Below are 23507 nucleotides of genomic sequence, written 5' to 3' on the forward strand. Positions count from 1 at the left end.
ATATACCTAATTGGAGTGTTCATCTATTCATAATCAAATTGAACTAAAATGAAATTTTCAGTTATTTAACTTTAGATTGAAATTCATTCAATTTAATCATATTGGACCTATTAGACTATTTCGGTTAAAACTTGATTAAATGAGACTATTTTTGTTTTTTTAAAATATTATATTCTAATTAAAAATAATTAATAAAATCTATAAAAATTAAATTAAAACAAACAATAAAATTTATAAATCATGTTTGTTAATTAAATACATAACTAATAAAATTAAGAAAAAATAATAGTGTCCAATAATAATCCATAATTATAATATTTTTATTTGTTAATTAAATTTTTGTTCTATTTTAGTCTAATCCAAACTGAATCAAAATTTTGAATTCTATTTAGTTTTGGACCAAAGACCAAATCTTTATTCCCCTATGATCTAAACTTTTCAATTCAACTTGATTCTGTCTATTTTGATTGATCGTGGTTGATTTTTTGGACTTAATCGAAGCATAAACACATAACTGAAACTTGAAGTTGGAGCCCATGACTCGGTTGCCGTTATCACGTGAAAGAGCATTTTCTCTCCCTTTTATCTCCCTCTTTCATGGCCTGTATATTCTTTCTCAGACAACATTACACTTCGGTTGAGAGAAGAAGAAGAGTGGAAGAACAGGACGAAGACGACAAACAGATTAAGAATTTCCCTCAGAGATAATAAAAGAAGAAAGAAACCAAACTCTCTTCACTCTTCTTCTTCTTCTTCTTCTTCAACTTTCAATTTTGCAGTCCAGACTTCGAATTTCCTTATCGCATATGGGCGAGCAATCGCAATCGCAACCGCAGCTGCAATCGCAATCGCAGTCGCAACCTCAACACCAATCGCAACCTCAACACCAATCGCAACCTCAATCCAAGTCTCATCCACAAACCTCGACTCAGACTCAGACTCAGACTCAGACTCAGACTCAGCCGAATCATGACTCTACCGCCATGCAAGCCCAATCAGTCTCTCAGCTAGCCAATGTTACTCCGCATACCTCCTCTCCTCCCTCCAAAATTCCCTTCCGTCCTCGAAAAATCCGCAAGCTCTCGCCTGATAAAACCCTCGACCCAAATTCCGCCCAAACTATCGACTCTGCAAACACCACCTCCACCATCGCGGTCTCCGATGCCGTCGTCACATCAAAACCCACCAAACCCAAGCTCGCCCAGTCCCGAGCCCTAACACTGCCGCGAATTGTGGCTCGCTCTCTCTCCTACGAGGGCGAGGTCGAGTCCGCGATTCGCCACCTTCGAGCGGCTGATTCGCTTCTGGCATCGTTAATCGACCTCCATCCGCCTCCCACCTTCGATTCCTTCCAAACCCCTTTCCTTGCACTTACCCGAAGTATTCTCTATCAGCAACTTGCCTTCAAAGCCGGCACTTCCATCTATACTCGCTTCATCGCGCTCTGCGGCGGTGAATCCGGCGTGCTTCCGGAGACTGTGTTGTCCCTAAGCCCGCAACAACTCCGCCAAATCGGTGTCTCTGGCCGCAAAGCTAGTTACCTCCATGATCTCGCCAGGAAGTACCAGAACGGGATCTTATCGGATTCCGCCATTGTAAATATGGACGATAAGTCACTCTTTACAATGCTCACTATGGTCAACGGGATTGGTTCCTGGTCTGTTCATATGTTCATGATATTTTCGCTGCACAGACCCGATGTGCTGCCCATCAATGACCTTGGGGTGCGGAAGGGCGTCCAGCTACTGTACAATCTGGAGGAGCTGCCACGCCCATCGCAGATGGAACAGCTGTGCGAGAAGTGGAGGCCTTACAGGTCGGTTGCCTCCTGGTACCTCTGGAGGTTCGTGGATGCTAAGGGGGCACCTTCAAGTGCTGCTGTGGTTGCAGCTGGTGCTGCTCTGCCTCAGCCACAACAGGAGGACCCGCAGCAGCAGTCACAGCAGCCCCAGCTTCTGGACCAGCTTAACAGCATGTTCAACATTGGGTACAATTCCTTTGGCTTGAATTATTAATTTGCTTCTTCTCTAAGAAAGCTTATTGTTTGCTTTTTGTAGTCGGTATTCTGGTTATTATGGTTTTTATGTGATTGCTCACTTACCTCATCCTTTCCTTCTAAATCCTCATTCTGTTTGAATGAGTTGTCTGTGCCCTTTGATGGGTTAGGAAATTGAGTCTATACCCGTTATTGCTAAAGTCCTTGCAGGTTGAGATGTGAAGTTAATTACTAAGGAAATTAAGTTTATAAGGATAATGATCTTGAGCTTTCGAACGTTTCATGAAATATTGTTTGCTTTCGTCTATGTTTATCTATTTTCCATTAAATCCATACACAAGCAGCAGCCTTGGCCTTGAAATAGTTTGCCAATAAACATTGATTGGTAGACCTCCCCCATGCCATTGGCTTTAGAAGAGTCAGATCATTGACCTGTGGTTCTGGCATTCTTGATCTCCAAATACTGGGACACTCTCTATTTGGAGTTGCAGTGGCTGCTGCCTCTTAAAAAATCAGCCTTCTAGTTACTTAGATAGCAATCGGCAGCAGATCTAGATTGCATCACCCAGTGAAGAGGTATCTAGAAGCCCGAAGCCCAAAGTCAAAAGGTCATTGGAAGCCAGTGCCGGATTCCCACATCCCAATCCCTTCATGTGGTGTTTTCATGTCTGAAACCTCTATTGTTCGATTCACCCTCAGTAAACCATACTAAGATTGGCAAACTGGTTGACCACCTCTAGACCAATTTTTGACTGGTTAAGACCAGTTGATAAGATTTTTGACGTGCTTTTTTACTTTTTGAGGTCTATTTTGGACAAGTTCCTGAGCTATACTCACTTCTTGAGCATTTTAATTTTTAGTCATGCATTTAATCATAGTTAGATTTAAAATATATGTTAAGCCTTTTAATTGGAACGGTGAAAGAGAGAATAACTACGCTGTAGGCAAAAGTCATGGCTCCATTTGGTAAAGGACTTGACAATTGCTTATGGACATTGGGGATATCCTTCCAAACACCCATTCGACTAATGAACTTCTTCACCTTATGGACCAAGCCAAATTTATCTTTTGAAAGTATATCAAGATCCATCCAAGTCGATGTAAGATGGATTTTTCTATTATGGAAGGCATTGGTTGGTTCACCTTTGCAAGCATTCAAATATTGATGTGAAACTTAAATTTGCCAACTGCATTTGTTAGTTAACTAGAATATCTGCACCAAATATTTCTTATGACAATACATAGATTAAGAAAGTCTTGAGTTAATTTTTTCTACTTTTCAAATATTAGCTTAGAGGATGAGGCAATGTTAAGGAGATCTTGGTACTTGGATTGCAAAACTTAGATCATATGTAGTGATGTTTTAGAAGTGTTCAAGCACTTCTTGAAGTCTATGTGGCCCAAAGGAAGGATGTAATCTGAACAAAGAGGCAATAGTGACAAATGTTTTACAAGAAAGTGATTAGTCTTGGGAGGTTGCTCTCTTCTCTCCTACATGGTATTCGAAAAGATAATGAAAAAGCTTTACCAATTGCTCATGGCTTAGTAGAGGGTTTCATTAAACTTAAACCATCTCTCTGATACAAGCAATAAGATCTTTAGTCATCTTTTACATGGCTACAGTGACCTTATGCTAGGAGCCATCCTTTTCTATGAGCAAGAAATATCGTTACCATTGATCACCTAGCTAAATGAGCTAAGTAGAGAGGTTATGGAAGATGTGAATTCTGTTAAAGAGTTGAGTCACCTAGTGATGGATCTCTCAATTAGTAGTAGGCTATGACATAACTCAAGTTGAGGATGGTGATATCTAAGTTGATTTTACGTGGAGAAGGGTGAGGTCCAACCTTAAGAGGCTATGCCAAACATTCTTTTTGGGCTCCTAATAGTGGTGAGCAAGTTTTTTTGACCTTCAGTTTTGTCACGCCTACTTTTCTCATTAATCCTTTGGAATATTTCATTTGGAAATATTCATTTTTCCTCAAGATGATCACAGATTTGCCAGGTTTCAGCTGTTTGAAAGATATGTCCATGCTTTCACCTTTTTGCTGCCCAATATACTTAAGTTTTGACCAAGTGGGCAAAATGATGTAGAATATAAATATCTTTAAATTGACATATTTCACTATTATGAGAATTTTTATGTTTTTATTGTCTTTATATATTGAGGATATTTAGCTTATTTATGAAATATGAGAATAGGTTTATTATTCTCTTATGAATTCTTATAGTTAGAATTCTTATTTTTTTTTTCTATTTAAGTATTCTAGTCATTAATCTATGTAGACATCCTAAACATACATACGTGGTTGTCAATATAATTTTCTATGTTGTTAATGAATAAAATACTTATCAATTTTCTCTCATTAAGTTGAGTGCCTAAGACAACTCTGTGATTATGGATGTTACAACCCAGTTCCTTTTATTGTTTCTGGTCCTTGTTATGATGGGTTAAGTTTATCTTATGTTTTCTTTTTTTAATTTATAGCTTTCTAAACCTGAACCCCTGTGCCAGATTAGGAATCTGGGCAGATCTAATATTAGCTTTTACCATTAATGTCTTGATTGCATTAAAAAGGAGATTCAGATGTTACTTATGTAAGAATGACACAGAATCAAAAAACCACCTTCTTCTTTTGTGTCCTCTTTCATATCAACTTTGTTACATGGCTGGTTTTGTTAAATAGGACATTCAGGCATGGAGAGCATCCAAGGGGATAAATGTCTTAACAAGAATATAGACTTGTTGAATAGGATATTTTTTTCTTTTATTATTTAAGTTATTTCATTATTTAATTAGGTAATTTAATGTAATTAGAAGTTTACTAGAATATGAATTTTCCTATTAGTATTCTATAAATACTCAGGTGTAACAAGCTAAAGAGTGAGAAATAAAATTATATTTTTTCTCTAAAAATCAACATGGTATCAAAGCCAAAGTACGTACTATTTTAAGATTTTGAAAAAACCTAAAATAGAAAAATAGAATGAGTAAAAAGACCCAGATCAGAAGAGAGGGAGATTAGAAGAAGAGAGGCTAGAGCAGAGGAAGAAAGAGAGCAGCCATCCTCCATTGCGCGCGGAGCCGCGCGAAGAGAGAACCTGGGAATCTGTCTTCTTCAGCCGCGTGCAGAGCCGCGTTTGCCTCAGGTAAGTTCTTCTTTAGTTGCGCACAGGGACACATTAACCTCGGGTCTATTCTTCTTCAGCTGCGCGCAAAGAGTGCGAAAAAACCGATCAACCCAGCTTCTTCCGCCGTGCGCAGAGCCACACAAAGAGCTGCGCGATCTAGTTCTCCTTGCTCCGCACGCAGAGCCGCGCAAAGTGCCGAGCAACCAACTTCTTCTTCGTTGCACGCAGAGTCGCTCAATAGGAAGCTTTTCTAGCCGCGATCTCTACTTCGCACAGATTTGCCTGAGCCGAGATGGGACTTGAACTGTTTTTTGAGCTGAGTTCAAGCTGTTTTTGAGCTGAGTTCGAGTCGTTTTTGAGCCAATTTTGAGCTGTTTTTTGAGCCGAACCTGAGCTATTTTGAGCTGAACTTGAGCTATTTTGAGTCGAACCCAAGCCGTTTTAAGGCCGAGCCGAACCGTGCTGCTGCCTAACATATCTGATTCTAGTTTGCAACTTGGTCAGCAAGTTGGATATGCAAGATATCCCTGCACCAACTTGAGGGGGGGTGTTGAATAGGATATTTTTCTATTTTATTATTTAATTAGGTAATTTAATGTAATTAAAAGTTTACTAGAGTAGGAATTTCCCTATTAGTAGAATTGGTATTTTATAAATACACAGGTGTAACAACCTAAAGGGTGAGAAATAAAATTATATTTTTTTTCTAAAAACCAACAAGACCATATCTCTCGTCACCTTATGGGATAGTTGGAAGGAAAGAAACAGGACTTTTGAGGGCATAGTATATTTTTTTGATAGATTCCAGGATTTCTATCTCTAAACTCGGAATTTTTGATAAAGGGTCATCATCTCTATAGGATCTTAAAGATCTAATGGACTATTTAACTGATTTATAATACTTTATATACGAGTTGCAGCCCCTGGATTCTTATATAATATACTAATTTTTTCTTCTCAAGAAAATTAATGTTTTGTATTACACACAAAATTTTCAATTGAAAGGTACTTAATAGGGATTTGGCGAAGTTAGAATATTTGTGGCTAATATTCTCTTTGGAATTGAGAGAATGAAATTTATTCTTGATAGATTTAATGGCAAGTTTACAAGTAATTCCAAGTTCATGGCGCAAAAATAAGTTTATGAAAGTTGAAGTCTTATTGGATCAGCTTCTTTGTGCAATACAGGAAGATGAAATGGAATCTAAATCGTTCTCATCAAAATCATGGGATTTGTTGAAAAGTGTACATGAGGCTTTTATTATGGTAAATGGTATATTGGTAATATATTCCGGATTTTTGTAGTTTTATAGTTAATACTGATTCATTTTGATGTTATTATTCACTTATGTATATATGGTTCTAATATTCAGTGAAATATACAACAATTTATTATTTCGCATAGTATCAGAGCCATAGGTTAAAAAACCATAGACTCTTCTATAAGTTCTATTTGACATTCAATGCTGAAATAGGAGGAACCCTAAAAGGGGGCTAGTCTTTATAGCTGACCACCATAGTCCAGTCGTTAGCCATCAACAGCTAAGACCGGCCTTCATAGCTGGCAGCACCGGCAACCTAGCTGTAAGGCATGACTTCCTCTCCTGCAGCTGCAAGCTGCAAGCTGTGGCTCCTCCTATGCACATTGACTCTCATGCTATTGCTTACACCTGTGCAATCCCTGCTGCTTAGCCGCTTCAGATGTGGTTGCTACTTCAAACATAGGCCAGCTGCACCAATCACACTGATCAGCCACTTTGCTCCTCTACGCGCTGCCATCAGCTGCTCAGCCTCTTGTCCAGCTGGTAAAAGCCTTCATGTGACTTCCCAGTTCAACCTTAATTGCCAGAAAATTCTTAGAATATGTCAGATGTTACATCTCAAATTATTGGAACAAATTTCCATATGGGAAATCCAACACAATCTAGTGACGAATATCTGCCAATTCAAGCAGCTTATTGTTTCATTATGAAAGATTACTTAACTTGGTCACAATTGATCCGGACAACTCTCAAGGAAAAAGGAAAACTTAGCCATTTTTTGAAACCAGACTAAAACGACGGACAACTCTCAAGGAAAAAGGAAAACTTAGCCATTTTTTGAAACCAGACTAAAACGACGGAATCCAACATTTGATGCTTGAGATGAAGAAATGATCATAACCTGACTATGGAATTCCATGTCATCAGAGATAAGTAAAACAATGATGTTTCCCACCTATTGCAAAAGAGGTGTTGGATGGAATTAAAAAGACTTATTCTAGAGTTAAATATGCAGTCCAAATTTATGATGTAACCGTCAAGATATGGTCCACAAAGTAGGGGAACAGATTAGTAACTAAATATTATTTCATGTTAAATGATTGGTGGCTGGAATTTGACCAACATTGCTGCGTCATTATGAAGTGAAGCAAGGATGCAACCTACTTAAAGCGGTATATGGAAAAAGATTGTGCCTACCAGTTTATGGTGGGACTTAACCCAGAATTTGAACAAGTCAGGGTCCAAATCTTGGTAAAAGAAGAATTACTGTTGCTGAATGAGGTATCACTATTGTTAATGCAGAAGAAAGCAGGAGAATGTTCATGTTAGAAGCCCACTCCAATGACAGTTTGGCCCTGATTTCTAAAAGCCCTGAAACACACCAGCAGACAAAATGGTCGAGTCCAACTAACAACTCATCCTCTAGAGGGGAAAACATGGACAATATTTGGTGTACTTTTTGCAACCTAGGCACAAAAAGAAGTGTTAGAAGTTGCATGGGAAGCTTATTTCCTCCAGTAAATAGTGGATACAAGAATAATTCCCCAAAACACTCTAGGACAAGCACATATTATCCATCCACAAGTAGTAGAAAAAACTCTAGATTTCAGCAATTTCAAAGTAGAAATTGAACGTCTGAAGACGCGATGAATGCTTGGAAAAACATAAAGGTATTGGACTCTTGGGACATTCGAGTATGCTCTCTATTTCTCATGGTTTAAATGCCTTAAAGAAACATTTTCTTATGTCATGGATTATGGACTCAAGAGTTACGACCATTTGACAAACATCTCTAAATTTCTTGATACCTAATGCTTCATGTTCCAATGATAGTCAAATTGTCACTACTGATAGTTCACTAACTATAGTGGTGGGAGCGGGAAATATGATGAATCTCACCTCGCACTTCACTCTTATTGATGTACTTCATGTTCCTTGATTATACACAAATCTTATATAAGTAATTAAGTTATCCGAAGACCTTAACTTTAGAGTGGGTTTTTCTCCTCGTTATTAATTTCAAGATTAGACCTTAGGAAGGATGATTGGATGTGTTGATGCTTGGAAAAAGTTATACTTCCTGGATAAACTGGAGATACCACATGCCACCCTCTCCACCAATAAACTAGATAAACTATAACTACATCACAGAAAACTAGAGCACCCTTATCTTTCTATTCTCAAGGTAATGTTCCCTTGTTTGTTTTTTATTCTTATAACATTGTGATGTATGTGAATTGGCAAAACACCGACGCATTATTTTTTTGCTTGCGATAGAAGTAATATGCCTTTTACTTCGATAGATAATGATACTTAGGGTCCCTTAAATATTCTTGCTATTTTTGGGGGTCGATGGTTTTTCTGTTTCATTGATGATTGTACTCAAGTAACTTGGATTTTTTATTGAAGTTTAAAGATAAACTTAGTCATTTCCTTTTCTAGGACAAAAAATGAAATATATAATTAATTACAAAAAATATAATTTTTCTCTTTAACCTAATTTATTCCATCTTTTATGTCTTGATTTATTTCCTCTTTAACATTCTAATTTATTTTCTCTTTAACATTCTGATTTACTTCCTATTTAGTACCATGATTTTTTTTTCTCTTTAATACTCCACCTCAAGGTGAGAGATAAATGTTGTGCATTCCCAACTTGCCAATAAGAGTTTGGAATGTTGGGTTGCTTACACCTTTAGTTAGCACGTCTACAAGTTGATAATTAGTAGGCATGTATGGCGTACATATTAAGTCACTGTCAAGTTTATCTTTAATAAAATGTCTGTTAATATCAATGTGTTTGGTCTACATGTGTTGTACTGGATTGTGAGTGATACTTATGATTGACTTTTTTTTTAAAATAAAAGATAAAAGTGTTATTATTCACAAAGGTACTAAGGGAATACCACCTAATTACATACTACTTACATATCAATTAAGTGGTCAATAACACACCCCTAGTCATCTCAATTTAATGTCATGACCCAACAAAATAGAACCAAAAGTATGAAACTATCTATTTTTGATGTTTACAAAGTCTGTTTCAATTCCCTCGAAAGCTCTAGTATTCCTTTCTTTACACACAACCCAAAAATGGTAAGTGGAATAAAAAATAAGTATTTTTTCTCTTTACAAATACCTACCCAAGCCACAATTTTTTACTTACATTACCCGCCATAACCTATCTCATCCCCAACAACTCGAACACCAACATCCATAAGCTGTGAGTAACCGGGCAAAATAATGAAATGTGGACACATGTCTCCTCATCAGCCTTGCATAAGTAACATCGATTAACAAGAATGTTGCCCCGCTTCTTTAACATGTCAATAGTCAAAATGCTTCCTCTTGAAACTTCCCAAGCAAAGAAAGCCATCCTAGGGGGAGCTGCAATTTTCCAGATTTTTCTAAATGGAGCTGTTATATTATTTCCATTGTTCCCTTTGGATATAAAATTGTAATAGAACTTCACCGAAAACCCATTCTTCTAATCCAACTTCCATATCCTCCTATCCTTCTGATTATCCATGTTAATTTCTGCCAGCATATTGAGTAAATTACAATATTCATCAATTTCCCAATCCTGCAAGTTCCTTCTAACCTGTACACTCCACCCCCTTCTCTCACCAACATTCCCATACACTTTATCCACTGTAATGTCCCTCTCACAGGCTATATTGTAGATATTAGGGAATCTGTTTTTCATTTTAAAAGACCCCACCCATTCATCCTGCCAGAAACTCACCCTTTCTTGATTCCTCACCTTCCATCCCATACATTCCCGAAATCTACGGCCTTCCCCACTGATTCTCTTCCATAAACTCATCCCATGCAATTTGTATTTTCCTCTTCTCCCACCATCCTGCTCCCAATCCCCCCCATCTTGCCTTCACCACCTTCCTCTAAAGTTTGTCATCCTCATTACAGTACCTCCATAACCATTTCCCATGAAGGGCAACATTCAAATCCACAATGGATCTAAGTCCAAGCCCGCCCTTATCCATAGGTTTCTTCACCTTCTCCCACCTTACCAAATGATAGTTTCTACAACCATCGTCATCATCCCAAAGGGATTGACATTGGATCCTTTCAAGCTTTGAAGCAATGCTAACTGGGATAGTTAATATAGCAAGATAGTAGATTGGGAGGTTAGACAACGTACTCTTGATTGAGGTAAGCCTCCCCCCTTTTGACAAAAAACTCATCTTCCAACCCGCAAACCTCCTCTCAACCAACTCCACAGTTGGGTCCCGAGTTCTAACATCTTTAAATTTCGCTCCAAGAGAAATCCCAAGATATTTGATGGGCAGCGAAGTGATTTTACAGCCCAACACCGTAGCCATCTCCAACTCATCTCTCCTATCCCCCATCCTAACCATTTCTGTCTTTCTCATATTGATTCTCAGCTCGAACACCATTTGAAAACAAATTAAAATACATTTCAAACGAAGCAAAGAGGATACGTTCAGTTCACAAAAGATGAGTGCATCGTCGACAAAAAATGTGAGACCTTCACCCTTGAATCGCCATCTCCCACCGATATATCTCTCACCAGATCAAGCTCTCCTGCCCTCTCCATCATCTTACTAAAAACTTCCATAATAGTAAGAAAAAGAAGGGGTGGCAGTGGGTCCCCTTGGCGAAGGCCCCTCGATGCCCTGAAGAAAGACGAAGGACCACTATTTACCATCACAACAAAAGAGGTCGTAGAGATACAATTCTTTATCCATTTCCTCCATTTACAACCAAAATCCATATTCTCAAGCATCTAAATAACAAAATCTCAACAAACATAATCATAAGCCTTCTCCATATCAATTTTATAAATGATACTTTCTTTTTTCTGCCCTATCATTTCATCAACTACCTCATTAGCCACCATAACAGCATCAAGGATTTGCCTTCCTTCCACAAATGCATTTTGGTTCTCCTCAATAATCTTGCCCAAAATCTTGGACATACTTTTAGCAAGGACTTTAGAGATCAATTTATAAATACCACTTACCAGGCTAATCAGTTTGAAATCTTTTATGTTACGAGCTCCAACAATTTTTGGAATAATAACTAAGAAAATTGTGTTAATAGATTGGACAAAAGCCCCAGATCTGTGACAGTCATGAAAAACAGTCATGATATCATCTTTAATGACAGCCCAAAATCCTAGAAGAACTTCATATGAAATCTGTCCCGTCCCGGGGCTTTGTCGCCATTGCATTGCCTCAAACAGTCCAGAATTTCTTCCTCGGTAAATGGTACCTCCAGGATCTCCTTGCTGCCAGCCGATAGTTGCCTAAAAGGAAGCTCATCCAATCTTAGCCTCTCTCCCCCTCTTCTATATAAAGCTTAGTAAAGTAATCCTTAGCTTTCTCTCTCAAGACAGCATTACCCCTAACAGTATCCCCACCAGACTCCAGCTCTTCAACATGGTTATTCTTCCTCCTAAAATTTGCCAAACTACGAAAATTTTTTGTATTTCTATCACCCTCCTTAATCCACCTCTCTCTAGCCTTTTACCTTCATGAAATTGCCTCCAAGTTCATCTTGGCAGCGATTTCCAATTTTAATTCCCTTCTGCTCCCCCTCCCCTCTTCTCCTAACAGTCCATCCATCTCCAAACTGTCCAACTCGCCTAGCTCCTCTAAATTGTCATTCAGTATTTTGTCAAATCTGCCCTCCTCCTCCTTAGCCCATTTTTTAATCTCTAACTTCAACCTCTTCTTCAATTTGGAAGCAAACATAAAGCTGGCCATACCTCTTTCATACTTTAGTCTCCACCCATCCTCCACCAACTTCCCGAAACTCTCCATCTTCAGCCATTTGTTATCCAATTTAAACGTCCCGGGCCCCAAATGATACCATCTGGGAAATGCAAATAGGAACGTGGTCAGAAATAGGTCTTTGTAAAACTTTTTGGCTTAACCTGCAAGTTGCGTAAGCAAACCGTTAAAAATAAAAAACCGGTCAATTTTCGATCAAGTGAGCCCATCCAAACCGTTGGGCCACGTCCACTTCCCCCCATCAACGGGATATCCACCAGCTCAAGCTTATCGACCCACTCTCCAAACTCCTCAATTTTCCTTTGATTAGCATTTCTCCCAGATCTCTCACCCCTATTTAATATCATATTAAAATCCCCACCAATCACCCAACGGGCACCCCACTTCACTTTGTAATTCATGAGCTCATCCCATAAACAATCTCTCTCCTACCTGGAACCTCTACAATAGATTCCTGAAAAAACCCAATCATTCCCCCTGCCACTCCATTCAAAAAAGCACGAAATAGAGACCCTACCCCTCACAACCTCTTTACATTTCATTTTATCTCCATCCCACATCAACAGAACGTCTCCAGCCATCCCCACAGTTGGAAGATGAACCCGATCAATTCTACCTTCCTTCCAAAGGCTGTTAATCACTTGCTGGTTGACCTCCTCCATCTTAGTTTCTTGCAAGCACATAACATTAGGCTTCCATCTTGTAATACATCCTTTGATAACCCATCTTTTTTTTTTCCTATCGTTCAAACCCCTCACATTCTAAGAGATTGTTTTTCCTATTATAGAGACAATTTCAGGAAACGAATCCCTTCCTCCCCATAGTTCTTCTTTCTTTTATAATTAGCAGACCACTGCAGTCTTTTTAGTTCTCGGCTTCCTCCCTCCCCCTGCTTCTTTTTGCCTTTCTTCACTGTTTTTCTCTCCTTCCTTTCCTCAGTAAATCTGGTTTTGATTTCTTCAAGCAGAGAGAGTATTCTGTTTTCCAAACCATGAAAAGACACCAAACATTTTACTAACCTTTAAGAAACTCCTCTAGATCCAATTAGAATATTGCTTCTCCAAGCTTCCCTCTTCCGTCAGAGCCATCAGCTCATGAACCAACTGATTCTCGCAGGTGATGGGTGTCACATTCAAGCCTTCTTCACTTTCCTCATCCCGAACCATTATCTCGTACAACTTTAGGCACTCTTCATCAAAGTACAACTCTCCTCTTGTCTCGGCTAGGTTTTTATTATCTAGTTCTCCTTTATCGTCGGAACGAGCACCCATAGAAGAAACGTCAAAATCTGCTTCTTCCCTCCCCTTCACAACTAAATCCCCATACTCCCGTTCGCTTTCCGACATTTCTGCTTCTACACCCTAAGAAACCCTCGCTATTTCTTCCTCTTTCTTTCTTAAGCCCTCAGGAACCGATTAAAGTTAGCTCTCGGGTAACCTCATTTTTGGAGAATCGGGTTTAACCCGCTTCTACCCGAACTCTTATTAGGCCTAGGTTGATCAACGCACTTACCTTTTTCAACCCATAGTAATTTCTTTCTCAGCCTATTTTTTACTCTACCACAGTATAGTTCCCGCTCAAACTCTCTCACGTGCCCCCCTTTCTTTTTAAGTTCAAATTTTGAATCGACCCGACCCACCTCATTTAGACCCGATAGACTCTCTTGCCCTGCTCGATTAGTATTAGTCATCGATTTCAGCAAGGCCTCAGCGAACGTATTTTCGAACCATTTCCCCTCTTGTAGGCCTAATTTCAGGCAGCACCCCGGGCATCTGAACATAAAAATAGTTTGATCCTTCTTACTCTTCAAAACTGGTGCACTCTTTACTCCTTTCTTTGTAGCCCAGTCAGGGGGGATTAACTTCACACCACCACCTCATAGATTGCTTCCAACATCTGCCACCACCCCTCAGCTTTGTCCCCCTCCGGAAGGAAAATTCTATTGACTCTCCCCTTGGGTCCATCAAAGCCTTCCGACAATACCAGAAACTTCCCTCTTTTGTTACCATTCAATGCCATCCAAAGGTTCCTCCAACTGCTTCTTCTACTCCTTCCATTTGAACTCTCTGAAACACTGGATGAGCCATTCAATATCAACCCTTTGGAAGAAAATTGATTTCCGAAAGCCCCTCCCGTTTTCGTAGATCCTAACTCCACTACTCTCTCCAACCACATCAAAAGATTTTTGCTCAACCACTAAAAAACGCCTCAGGCCCACAACCATAGTATTCCGAGTGACTGTCGCTGCCTGGAGACAGTCCACAAAGAAACACCAATTACACTCTAACACTCACTGGCGAGTGAAGAGCGCGATAGCTTCAACACACTTGGGTGGAGATAAGTGTGATACTTATGACTGACTTGTTACCATAATAGAGGCGTATATGATTTCCTCACTTGATTATAAGGTCTTTCGAAATTTTTTTTATCCATAGTAATTCATAATACCCCTCGTGCCATAGTTTGAAACTCTAGTTTTACACTTGATCTCGCAACTATGTTTCATTTCTAACTTCTCCAGGTGATTAGATTGCCACTAAAAAAGGTATAGTAGCCTATTGTAAATTTTTTGTTTATGACCGACCCTGCATAATTTGCATTAGTATAAGTTTCTAATAATAATTTGTCATTCATTTTAAATATAATTCTTTTCTTGGTGACCTTTAAAATATTGTAGTACTCTGTATACGGCTTGTAGGTGCACTTTTTTTTGGATTGTGCATGAATTGACTTATAACACTTACTGGATAAACGATGTTTGGTCTTGTTTGGGATAGATAGATTAATCTCCTAACTAATCTATAATATATTTCTTTGTTTATTTGTGTATATCCATAAGTTATTCTTAGTTTGTGATTATAATTAATAGGAGCGCTAGTTAGTTTACATACTAGCTATGACATCCCAAATACCTGGTGGTATAAAAAGGAGTGCGATAACAGAAACAAATATAAGTGCAAATAATAAAATGTGTATGCAGCGAAAAATAGAATCCTTTACAACAAAAAATAAGATTAATGTTTACAATTGAGGGCAAGAAGATGGCTACCAAAATTTATATACACAAAAGTTAGAAGAGTCACTTTTATCATTATAATTGGTTCCATCAGAGCAGATAAAATATGACACTCGTAATCATCCTAAGGATCCATAAAAGGATCTAAACAAGTTTCAAGGGGCAGCTCAACGAGCGAATCATCACTTCCATCATCTGGAAGGAAACATGGATTTGCGTGAGTTCTATATAAGTCAGTAAGGAAAATAATATTTAAATTACACTACTAAAGTTTTCAAAGGTAATTAATTTTTAAATTAAAATGTCCTTATTTAATAAATGATTTACCTTAGCAATTCGTCGTTGAAAAAAACCTTTATCTTTCTCAAGAAAGTCATTTATACATTGTTTAATATACTAAGCAGTAAATGCAAAGAGGAGAACAAGATAGATAAGACATAATTATATATTGAAATTGAAACTAGTTGAACCAACCATGAGCATAATAAAGATCCTGATAGAATAGAAAAGAACAATCATACAAATCCACCATGATGCATCTGCAACTATCCTAGTCATGTTATCAAGTAGTTGAGTTTTATTTACGTCTTTTACCGACCTCCACGCGAATCCACTTTCGTAAGAGGGAACACTAATCTCATTCACATGGAGCAGCAGTTCACCAACATTTTTAGATATGAAGTTAGGTAGAGACAGAAACCCCTCAGAGATAACAGTCAAATAGATTTTCCATTATTTTCTCATTCTTATACTGATTTCATTTATAACGGTCACAAAATTTAGGACCCAGTGGGGGCCCATCAACACAACTTGGCACAAAAGCCCATGCTACCCATACTTGACCATCGGGTCATCCTCTTGAGTCAAGACCCCAAAGAATGATCCTCTTTACCATTACTAAAGGCAGGGCAAAGGACCAAACCCACACATAATCATGTTTTTGCATCAACCAAGCATATTATATCACGTTTTCATGCTCAAGTAAATTGTTTTAGTTTTCGTTGTTTTTTATCATCATTTTCTGCTACAATGATATAATCAACGTATATTACGAGAGTTATAACTCTTCTATGTCTCTGAGCGTTTGATGGAAAAATTATGGTTTCCTTGAGCCTGCTTAAATTCCAGATTTATTATTACTCTTGCAAACTTGTCAAACCATGCTCTTAGTGATTGCTTAGGTTCTACACCTCTGTCAAATCTTGGTAGAATATTCATGTAGATTTCTTCTTTTAAATCTCTATATAATAAGACATTTTTACATCAAACTGCTGTAAATGGCAGTCAAAATGGGCAGTTAATGATAATAAGATTCGAACATTCATCTTGGCTACAGGTATAAATTTCATATGTCCGTGTAGAGTTTTTTGCCACCAATCTCAATTTATATATCTCGACTATGCCATCTGCTTTATATTTGATTGAGAAAACTCAATTGCATCCCGAAGGTTTCTTGCTTTTGATAGATCCACAATTTCTCAATTCTGGTTCTTTTTCAAGTACTTGTATTTCCACACTCATAGCATTTTTTTTTATTTCTTACAGAATAATAAATACTAAGTTCGGGATATATTCATTATTTAAACTTGTCAGTACATTTCTATAGATTGATAAATATTTATTCAATGATACAAATTGTGAGATAAGATACAGAAAGTGTTTAGTTCATTCTCTTGTACCTTTACGAAGTGCAATAGATATATCATTACCAAAAGATTGTATAAGTTTTTCGGGATTTATTTTAGTTTCAGGATCAAGATCAGATTCTTGGACTTACTTTGGCTCAACATTTGATATCTCCCTCCTTGTATGTACCTTAGAAAATCTAGAGTCTTGTATAATCTTTTGAGATGATGGACTTTGCAGGTTTTCTTGGGGTGGTGAGTTTTCTGGTGGGTTCTGAGTGTTCTGTTGTGATAATGGTTTTGAGGTGTATATCAATAGTAGTAGGTTAAAATCTATTACAAATTTTGTATCCTTATCTTCTAATGTAAAGTATTCCTGAAGATAAGATTAGGTGAAGTAAGATTATTGTTTCATAAATATGACATCTGTAGATATATATAATTTTTAGGTGGGCGAATGGTAACATATATACTTATTTTGAGAGGAGAAGTATTCCACAAAGACTCTTTTTAAAAATAAAAAAATCCTGCAAATACATAGTTTAGGACCTAAGCATCAAGTTTTCCTCTTTAGTGAGAATGATAATGAACAAAGACAACATATCCAAATATCCTCAGTTTTGTAATTTGATCTATATACAATTTGGGGTAAGAATTAAATGCTTTAGAAATTGTTCACGAGTCTTCCTATATATTTATATTTCACAACAAAATGGAATAACATAATGGAAAAATAGCAACTTGCTTACCACTATTCGGGCCTTTTTGTTTCAAAACCATGTTTTTAAACAATGTTGGGGTGAAGTTGTGTTAATTATCACCTACCTGTAAACTGGTTACCATATCCAGTATTAGACCGCTACCATCCTATGGAAGTTCTTGTCTCATTTTTCCCTGAGATAAGAATTTCTAATAACCTTATTTCTAGGTCTTTGAGTATGTCGCTTTTGTTTACTTACGTTAGTCACAAAGAGGAAAACTCGACTAGAGCCATTTAGTGTGTTTTCAGGATACTCGCTCACCCACAAACGATACAGTTGTTACCATTCCACGACTAAGAATTTCTTTGCATCGGCTGATCTTACATTTGTTGAGATAAAATCCTTCTTTGATAAACTTTATCTTCAAGGAGGTACTATTGAATTGGAAGATAAGGAGGATCAACCTTTTTCGATCTTCCCTTACCTTTAAAGACTACACCCTCTACAACAACTATCCCAATAAAAACCTGGTACCCACAAAGTGAACGTAACCCATACCTCCAGAAAATAAGCCTAAAACTGAGTCAAAACCAGACCCACGATTCTCTGAGCTATATTCAAGAAGGAAGAGCCTAGAATCCAATCCAAAGCAAGTTTAAGAATCCGAGTGGAGTGCTGGAAATAAGGTGGTCTGAGAACTCTTTTCTTTTGATATTGACATACCTATTGCACTTAGAAAGAGGATGGAAGAATGCACTAAGCATCCTCTATATCTTATCTCGAATTTTATATCTCTTAAGAAATGTTCTCCATTTTACAAAATGTTTATTATGAGCCTAAATACAGTACTTATTCACAAAACATATATGAGCCTTTAACTAGTGAAGAATGGAAAAATACTATGAATGTTGAAATACAGATACTTGAAAAGAGTTAGACATGGAAAATAGTGGACTTGCCCAATGGAAAAGACCAATAGGTTGCAAATAGGTACTCACTGTCAAATATAAGTCCGATAGAACGATTGAAAGATATAAAGCAATACTGGTAGCCAAAGAGTATACCTAAACCTACGAAATTGACTACTAAGAGACATTTGCATCCGTTGCAAAGATGAATACGATACACATGCTACTGTTCTTGGCTGCTAACTTCAATAGGCAATTGCAGCAATTTGATGTGAAGACACTTTATCCAAGCTTTTCCTTACTTTGTAATTGATCTTTGCTTGCAAGCTTTTTCTAGTAAGGCTTGAGGAGGATACCTTATCCTCGACTATTGTAACTTGTTTTCTTAATTTTAATAATGCTTCTGTTTTCTATAAAAAAGGAATTTGCATGATCAAAGGAACTACCATGTAATTTTCTGTATCAGTTGTTTTCAACTTCATATAGGCAAAAGATTGATGAGTTGAGCATATACAATTCTTTCAATTAATTATTTAAGAAGCCTAAAATAGAATTCCACATAATCATTCAAACCTGCATCTTTGTGTGAAGCATTCTCTACATACTAGCTATGATAAATTGTTTGAAACTTGCATGAGATTCTTGATAAGCATCTTTCCCCATGATGTATTGACAATTATATTTTTGAAAGTATTCTTAACCATTATCTTGATGCTCATATACTAATCAGATCAGTATCATCATTGAGTTGTATATCATATATTAATGGCAAGCTCCAATCTACTTACTCATCAACATTGACACCATCTTCAAAACCTCATTTTGGCAATGATGGCCTTTTGGTGCCTTTATTTGGTCATCCACATGCTATGCAAGTTTTGCATATGTTGTAGAAGTTGCTTCATTAATACTTGCAAATCGACCGACCTAGGGCTTGTCTCAACCTAGGAACTCTTCAGTTTCTAGTTATTATTGCAACTACCAACTTTTGCTTTGGCTTTGATCTCAGTTGATGTGGTGAAAAAAGAGATGTTTGATGAATGAAAAGGGAAGGAAAGGTTATAAAGAGGTTGCTTGGTTTCACTTATCTTTTTTAGCTTATAAGCACTTAGGGCTTATTGAAAAATAAGTGAATATGTGGTTGGGTAAGTGCTTTTCTATTTAATTTACAAATTTTTTCATTGATGAATTTTAGTTTCCTGAGTGCATATAAGTTACAAAATTAGCAAAATGTCTAAAAAAGACACATAAGAGTCTAATAACTTCAATAAGAATATTTTTCCAAAAGTATAACAAGGAAAATTTGACCTTTTTTGTTGTGGCTTATAAGTGGAAAAAACAGTAGATGAGTGTTTTTTTGGGCTTATAAGCCATTAGCATATAAGTGAAGCTAAATACCTAGAACAAATAACACATGGCTTATTTTTGTGTAATTTATAAACTAGTTTAACCAAAAACGAAATGCGTCAAATAGGCCAAAAGACCACTATGACTTTTCTGGTTGACAATTTCCTAGTATTTGGTAGGATAAGAAGCATTTGAGCGACTATATGTATAGTTAATCAAGTCTTGGACATGTCCATTTGGATAAGAACTGGTACCAAATAAGAAGCATATGATCGACTATATGTATGGTTAATCAAGTCTTGAACATGCCTGTTTGGGTAAGAACTGGTAATTAATTTGGATCATGAAAAAGGAGTATTTGATGGTCTCCCTGTAAAGGTTGTTTGTAACAGGTCCCTCAGGAAAGCACATTTGTCACTAGTAGTAATATTAGCTCCAACTTCAGGCAATGATACGCAATGAGTTGCACAGTGCAGTTGAAATAATGGTTGGTGCTAGGCAGCTTATTGCTTATAATAATAAAATAATAGATAGGAGGAAGTTTGAAGAAAAGCAGGTTTTGAGTGCCATGAGCATTGTTTGCAAGTTTAGCTTTACAACTCAATTTTTGAAAATTCATGTCTAGGGTATTAAATGATGTGAGTATCTTGGCAATTAATCATACATTCAACAAGCTCTTAACTGAAACTGGTGAAGAGAAATTAAAAAAAGAGGATTGCAAGAGACTTTCAAATCCGGTACTGACTTGGATGTGTTTCAAGAGTTCAAGGATTAACAGCCGCTTGTTTCTCTATTTTCCTGTGGGGTGAAAGATCCAGTGTAGATCGTTTCTCATGGCTGGGGAAGTGATTGTGTGCCCCTTATCTTGGATGTTACTATTTTTTTTTTCATTTTTGTGGTGTTGGGAGGACTAAGGAGACAAGATGTTCCAGGGGCAAACTATCTTTGCCAGTTTTTGGTCGATTTTTTAGAACAGAATGCTAGAATTTTTAAGCAGTGGTTTTAACTGCCTCACGTGGTTTGAGAGGGGATGATCTTATTTGATTTCCTCTAGGCAAAGGCACACAGCTTAGCTTTTCTTATTAGGCCTTATTTTTCGCCAGAGAAGGATGTGTACCTTGTATCAGTTCTTTATCTCTATCTCTTTTTGTCTGTCTCCGTTTCTGATAAATTTCTTTGTCCACAAAAGAAATTAGTTCTTCATTGTGGTTGAATATTAAGTTGTTCATATTTTTGATTGAGGAGCTGCACCATGGTTAGTCAAATTTTTAATTTTCCCTTTTCTTGCTGGCATAACATATAGATACTTTTCATGGCTGCCATTCTTTGTACCAAGAAAGTGCAGCCTGTATGCCAAAGAGAGGATGTTGATTAGATATGTAGGAAAAATCTGTTTTAAGTCCCCGAGTTTATCTCATTGAAGATATGGAAACCATTAATCGGACGTAGGGGCTGAAACCCACTATCATGGGTTCCATGGAAGACATTTTTCCATTAGAAGCTCCTTCTCTCCAGATCAGCCAAAAATAATGCAAGAGGCATCAGAGAGAAATTTTGTCCATTCTTATCCATCTTAATCCCTTCTGCCCAAAGGTCATCCATGATAGATCCTACGAACTGGTCAAGTTAAATCAATAAGATGGGACACTGTTCCAGGGGCTGCATGACACAGGAAACAACAATTAACAAAAAGATTTTCATTTGACTTGAGAATCCTCCCAAGCTGCCTCCAAAGCAGGAATAACTTGTATAAGATCTTTCTTCATTCAGATCTGTTTCTGGGGTAGTTTATTTTGTGTTCTCTAGGAAACTGCTTTCCACTTATTAAATGTACTTGTGCACCATTTTATATTTAAACACATACATAATACATTTGCATGCGTAAGTATGAGTAATATCTGTGCATGAATATATAGAAGCATCCCCTCATGCTTGTATGTATAGTTATATGTATATATATTTCTATTTGAGAAGAAAACTAAAAATTATTTTAGTATAGGAAATGAAGCCTTGGAATTGCCTGTAGTTACTTTTGGAGAGAATATCCTAGTAGGATATGACACTGAATCACCCACTTCACTTGTTTGTCCTTGAACTACCTATTTAAAGTCTAATATTTGCTTTATATTTTTGGCTGTGACTATAAACAGATATATTCCTTGTAATTTAATTGCTTAGTAGATTTCACACTGCTTATAGGTAGATCTTGGGTTCCATTAGGAGCCAGATATGCCACGAATCGTACTGCCTAAATTTAGCAAACGAGGCTAGTGCCTCTGGTGTTAGTGGTCACTTCATACTTATGTTCAAATTTTTCAAGGGTGTTAGTCCTCTTTTCTAGTATATATATAACTAAGAAGTTTGAATTGTGAACTTGAGATCATAAATATGCTTGTTATTCTCTTTTAACAAATATACTTCAATTTTGCCATGTCCAGGGCCTGCACCTGGGGACAATGACTGAGATAGGAAGTGGATAGCTTGCAGTTCATTCAATCCACCCTGTGTTTAGACAGACTACATTTAAAGCAATGCAGCGAAGGTTTTGGTAGGTATATCCAATGTTGCTGAAAGTCTTAAAAGATTAATGGCCGCAAGAGTTGGGTGTTTCGACTTCTATGTAGTAAATCTGCTGGTTTGAGATTGAATAAAGACCATCTCTAGTCTCAAGATCTCTGGTCTAAATTAAAGAATTCCAATTTTTAGAAAGTCAGCTTCAGGACTCTTATCATTTTAAATGCTTTAACCTCCAGATATGGGTTCCTTCTCTTGCTGCTGTGTAAATGTAAATGTTGACAACATTTATCCTTTAAACTAGGTGGTCTCTTTTGTTAATGAATTATGAAATTCAATATTGCATCTGAGGTTTTATATATATGCTATGTAAGTAAATCAGTTTCAGGTAATGCTTTAACAATAACAATAAGGACAAACCCAATTTAGTTTTCAAATTATGGCCAATGTTGTACTTTCAGTTTTAAATAATTTTTTTTTTTTTACAAATTAATGATTAAACTTTTAAAATTACTGAATTTTTAAAGTTATTTCAAAAGGTTTAAGACTGAAAATGCATAATATAACAAGTGTCAGATTGGAAATTTTTAATTTTGATTATTAAATCTTTAATGAAGCCAGAGTTTAAGGAACAAAAAAATTTTAATTTTGATTTTATTTTTCTTTATGTGAAGAAACCCAGATAATTAATATTTTTGGATTCCCAAACAAAGAATATGTTTTTTGGTTAAATTTTTAACTGAATTAGTCTTCTGAAATAACTTCAAAATTCAAGGAATAATTTATAATAAAAAATGTGTAGAATTAAAATCATGGCACAGATTTAAAATTGGATATTTGGGAACATATTGAGTATTCTTCTGCTAAATTGTAATGGTGTCCCGGCATAAAAAAAATTTTATTCTGATATTGTCTGGAAAAAACAAAGCAAAACTGAAACGCCAGATTAATACGAAGATAATCCCAACATGCAAGAAAAGTCAAACTATACAAGAATCTATTCTGTGAGTTAAGAATTAAAGAACATCAATATCGATTTTCATCATAAAAATCTATCCCCCTTATCAGCTATTAATAGATATTTTGGTTTGCAGAAGCCAACAAAGGTTAGGACGGCTAGAACATGGTGATTATATACGTGCTTCCATTAGTCACCAAATCGCGGGATGGAAGATTCCGATCCGCACATTTGTTTTAGTTAAATCAGTTGGATATTCCGTGGAATATTT

At 36.8% G+C, this 23507-nt stretch overlaps 1 protein-coding gene across 1 annotated transcript; it reads left to right on the forward strand.

The window, feature by feature from the left end:
- Nucleotides 1-454: 454 nt before the first annotated feature.
- Nucleotides 455-22639, forward strand: LOC110825944 (alkylbase DNA glycosidase-like protein mag2). The gene is made up of 2 exons (XM_088213394.1): nt 455-1987; nt 22203-22639. Exons 1-2 carry the CDS (start codon nt 807-809, stop codon nt 22222-22224), a joined length of 1203 nt encoding a protein of 400 aa, XP_088069520.1. The 5' UTR covers nt 455-806; the 3' UTR covers nt 22225-22639.
- The last annotated feature ends 868 nt before the right edge of the window (nt 22640-23507 follow it).

This window comes from Carica papaya, chromosome 2 (genome assembly GCF_054855325.1).
Source record: "Carica papaya isolate Zhongbai chromosome 2, ASM5485532v1, whole genome shotgun sequence".
Classification (NCBI taxonomy): Eukaryota; Viridiplantae; Streptophyta; class Magnoliopsida; order Brassicales; family Caricaceae; genus Carica; species Carica papaya.

Coding starts and splice junctions, on each gene's coding strand:
- LOC110825944 (XM_088213394.1), top strand. CDS start 807: ATGGGCGAGCAATCGCAATCGCAACCGCAGCTGCAATCGCAATCGCAG. Junction 1,988..22,202: donor AACAGCATGTTCAACATTGG/GTACAATTCCTT, acceptor TGCCATGTCCAG/GGCCTGCACCTGGGGACAAT.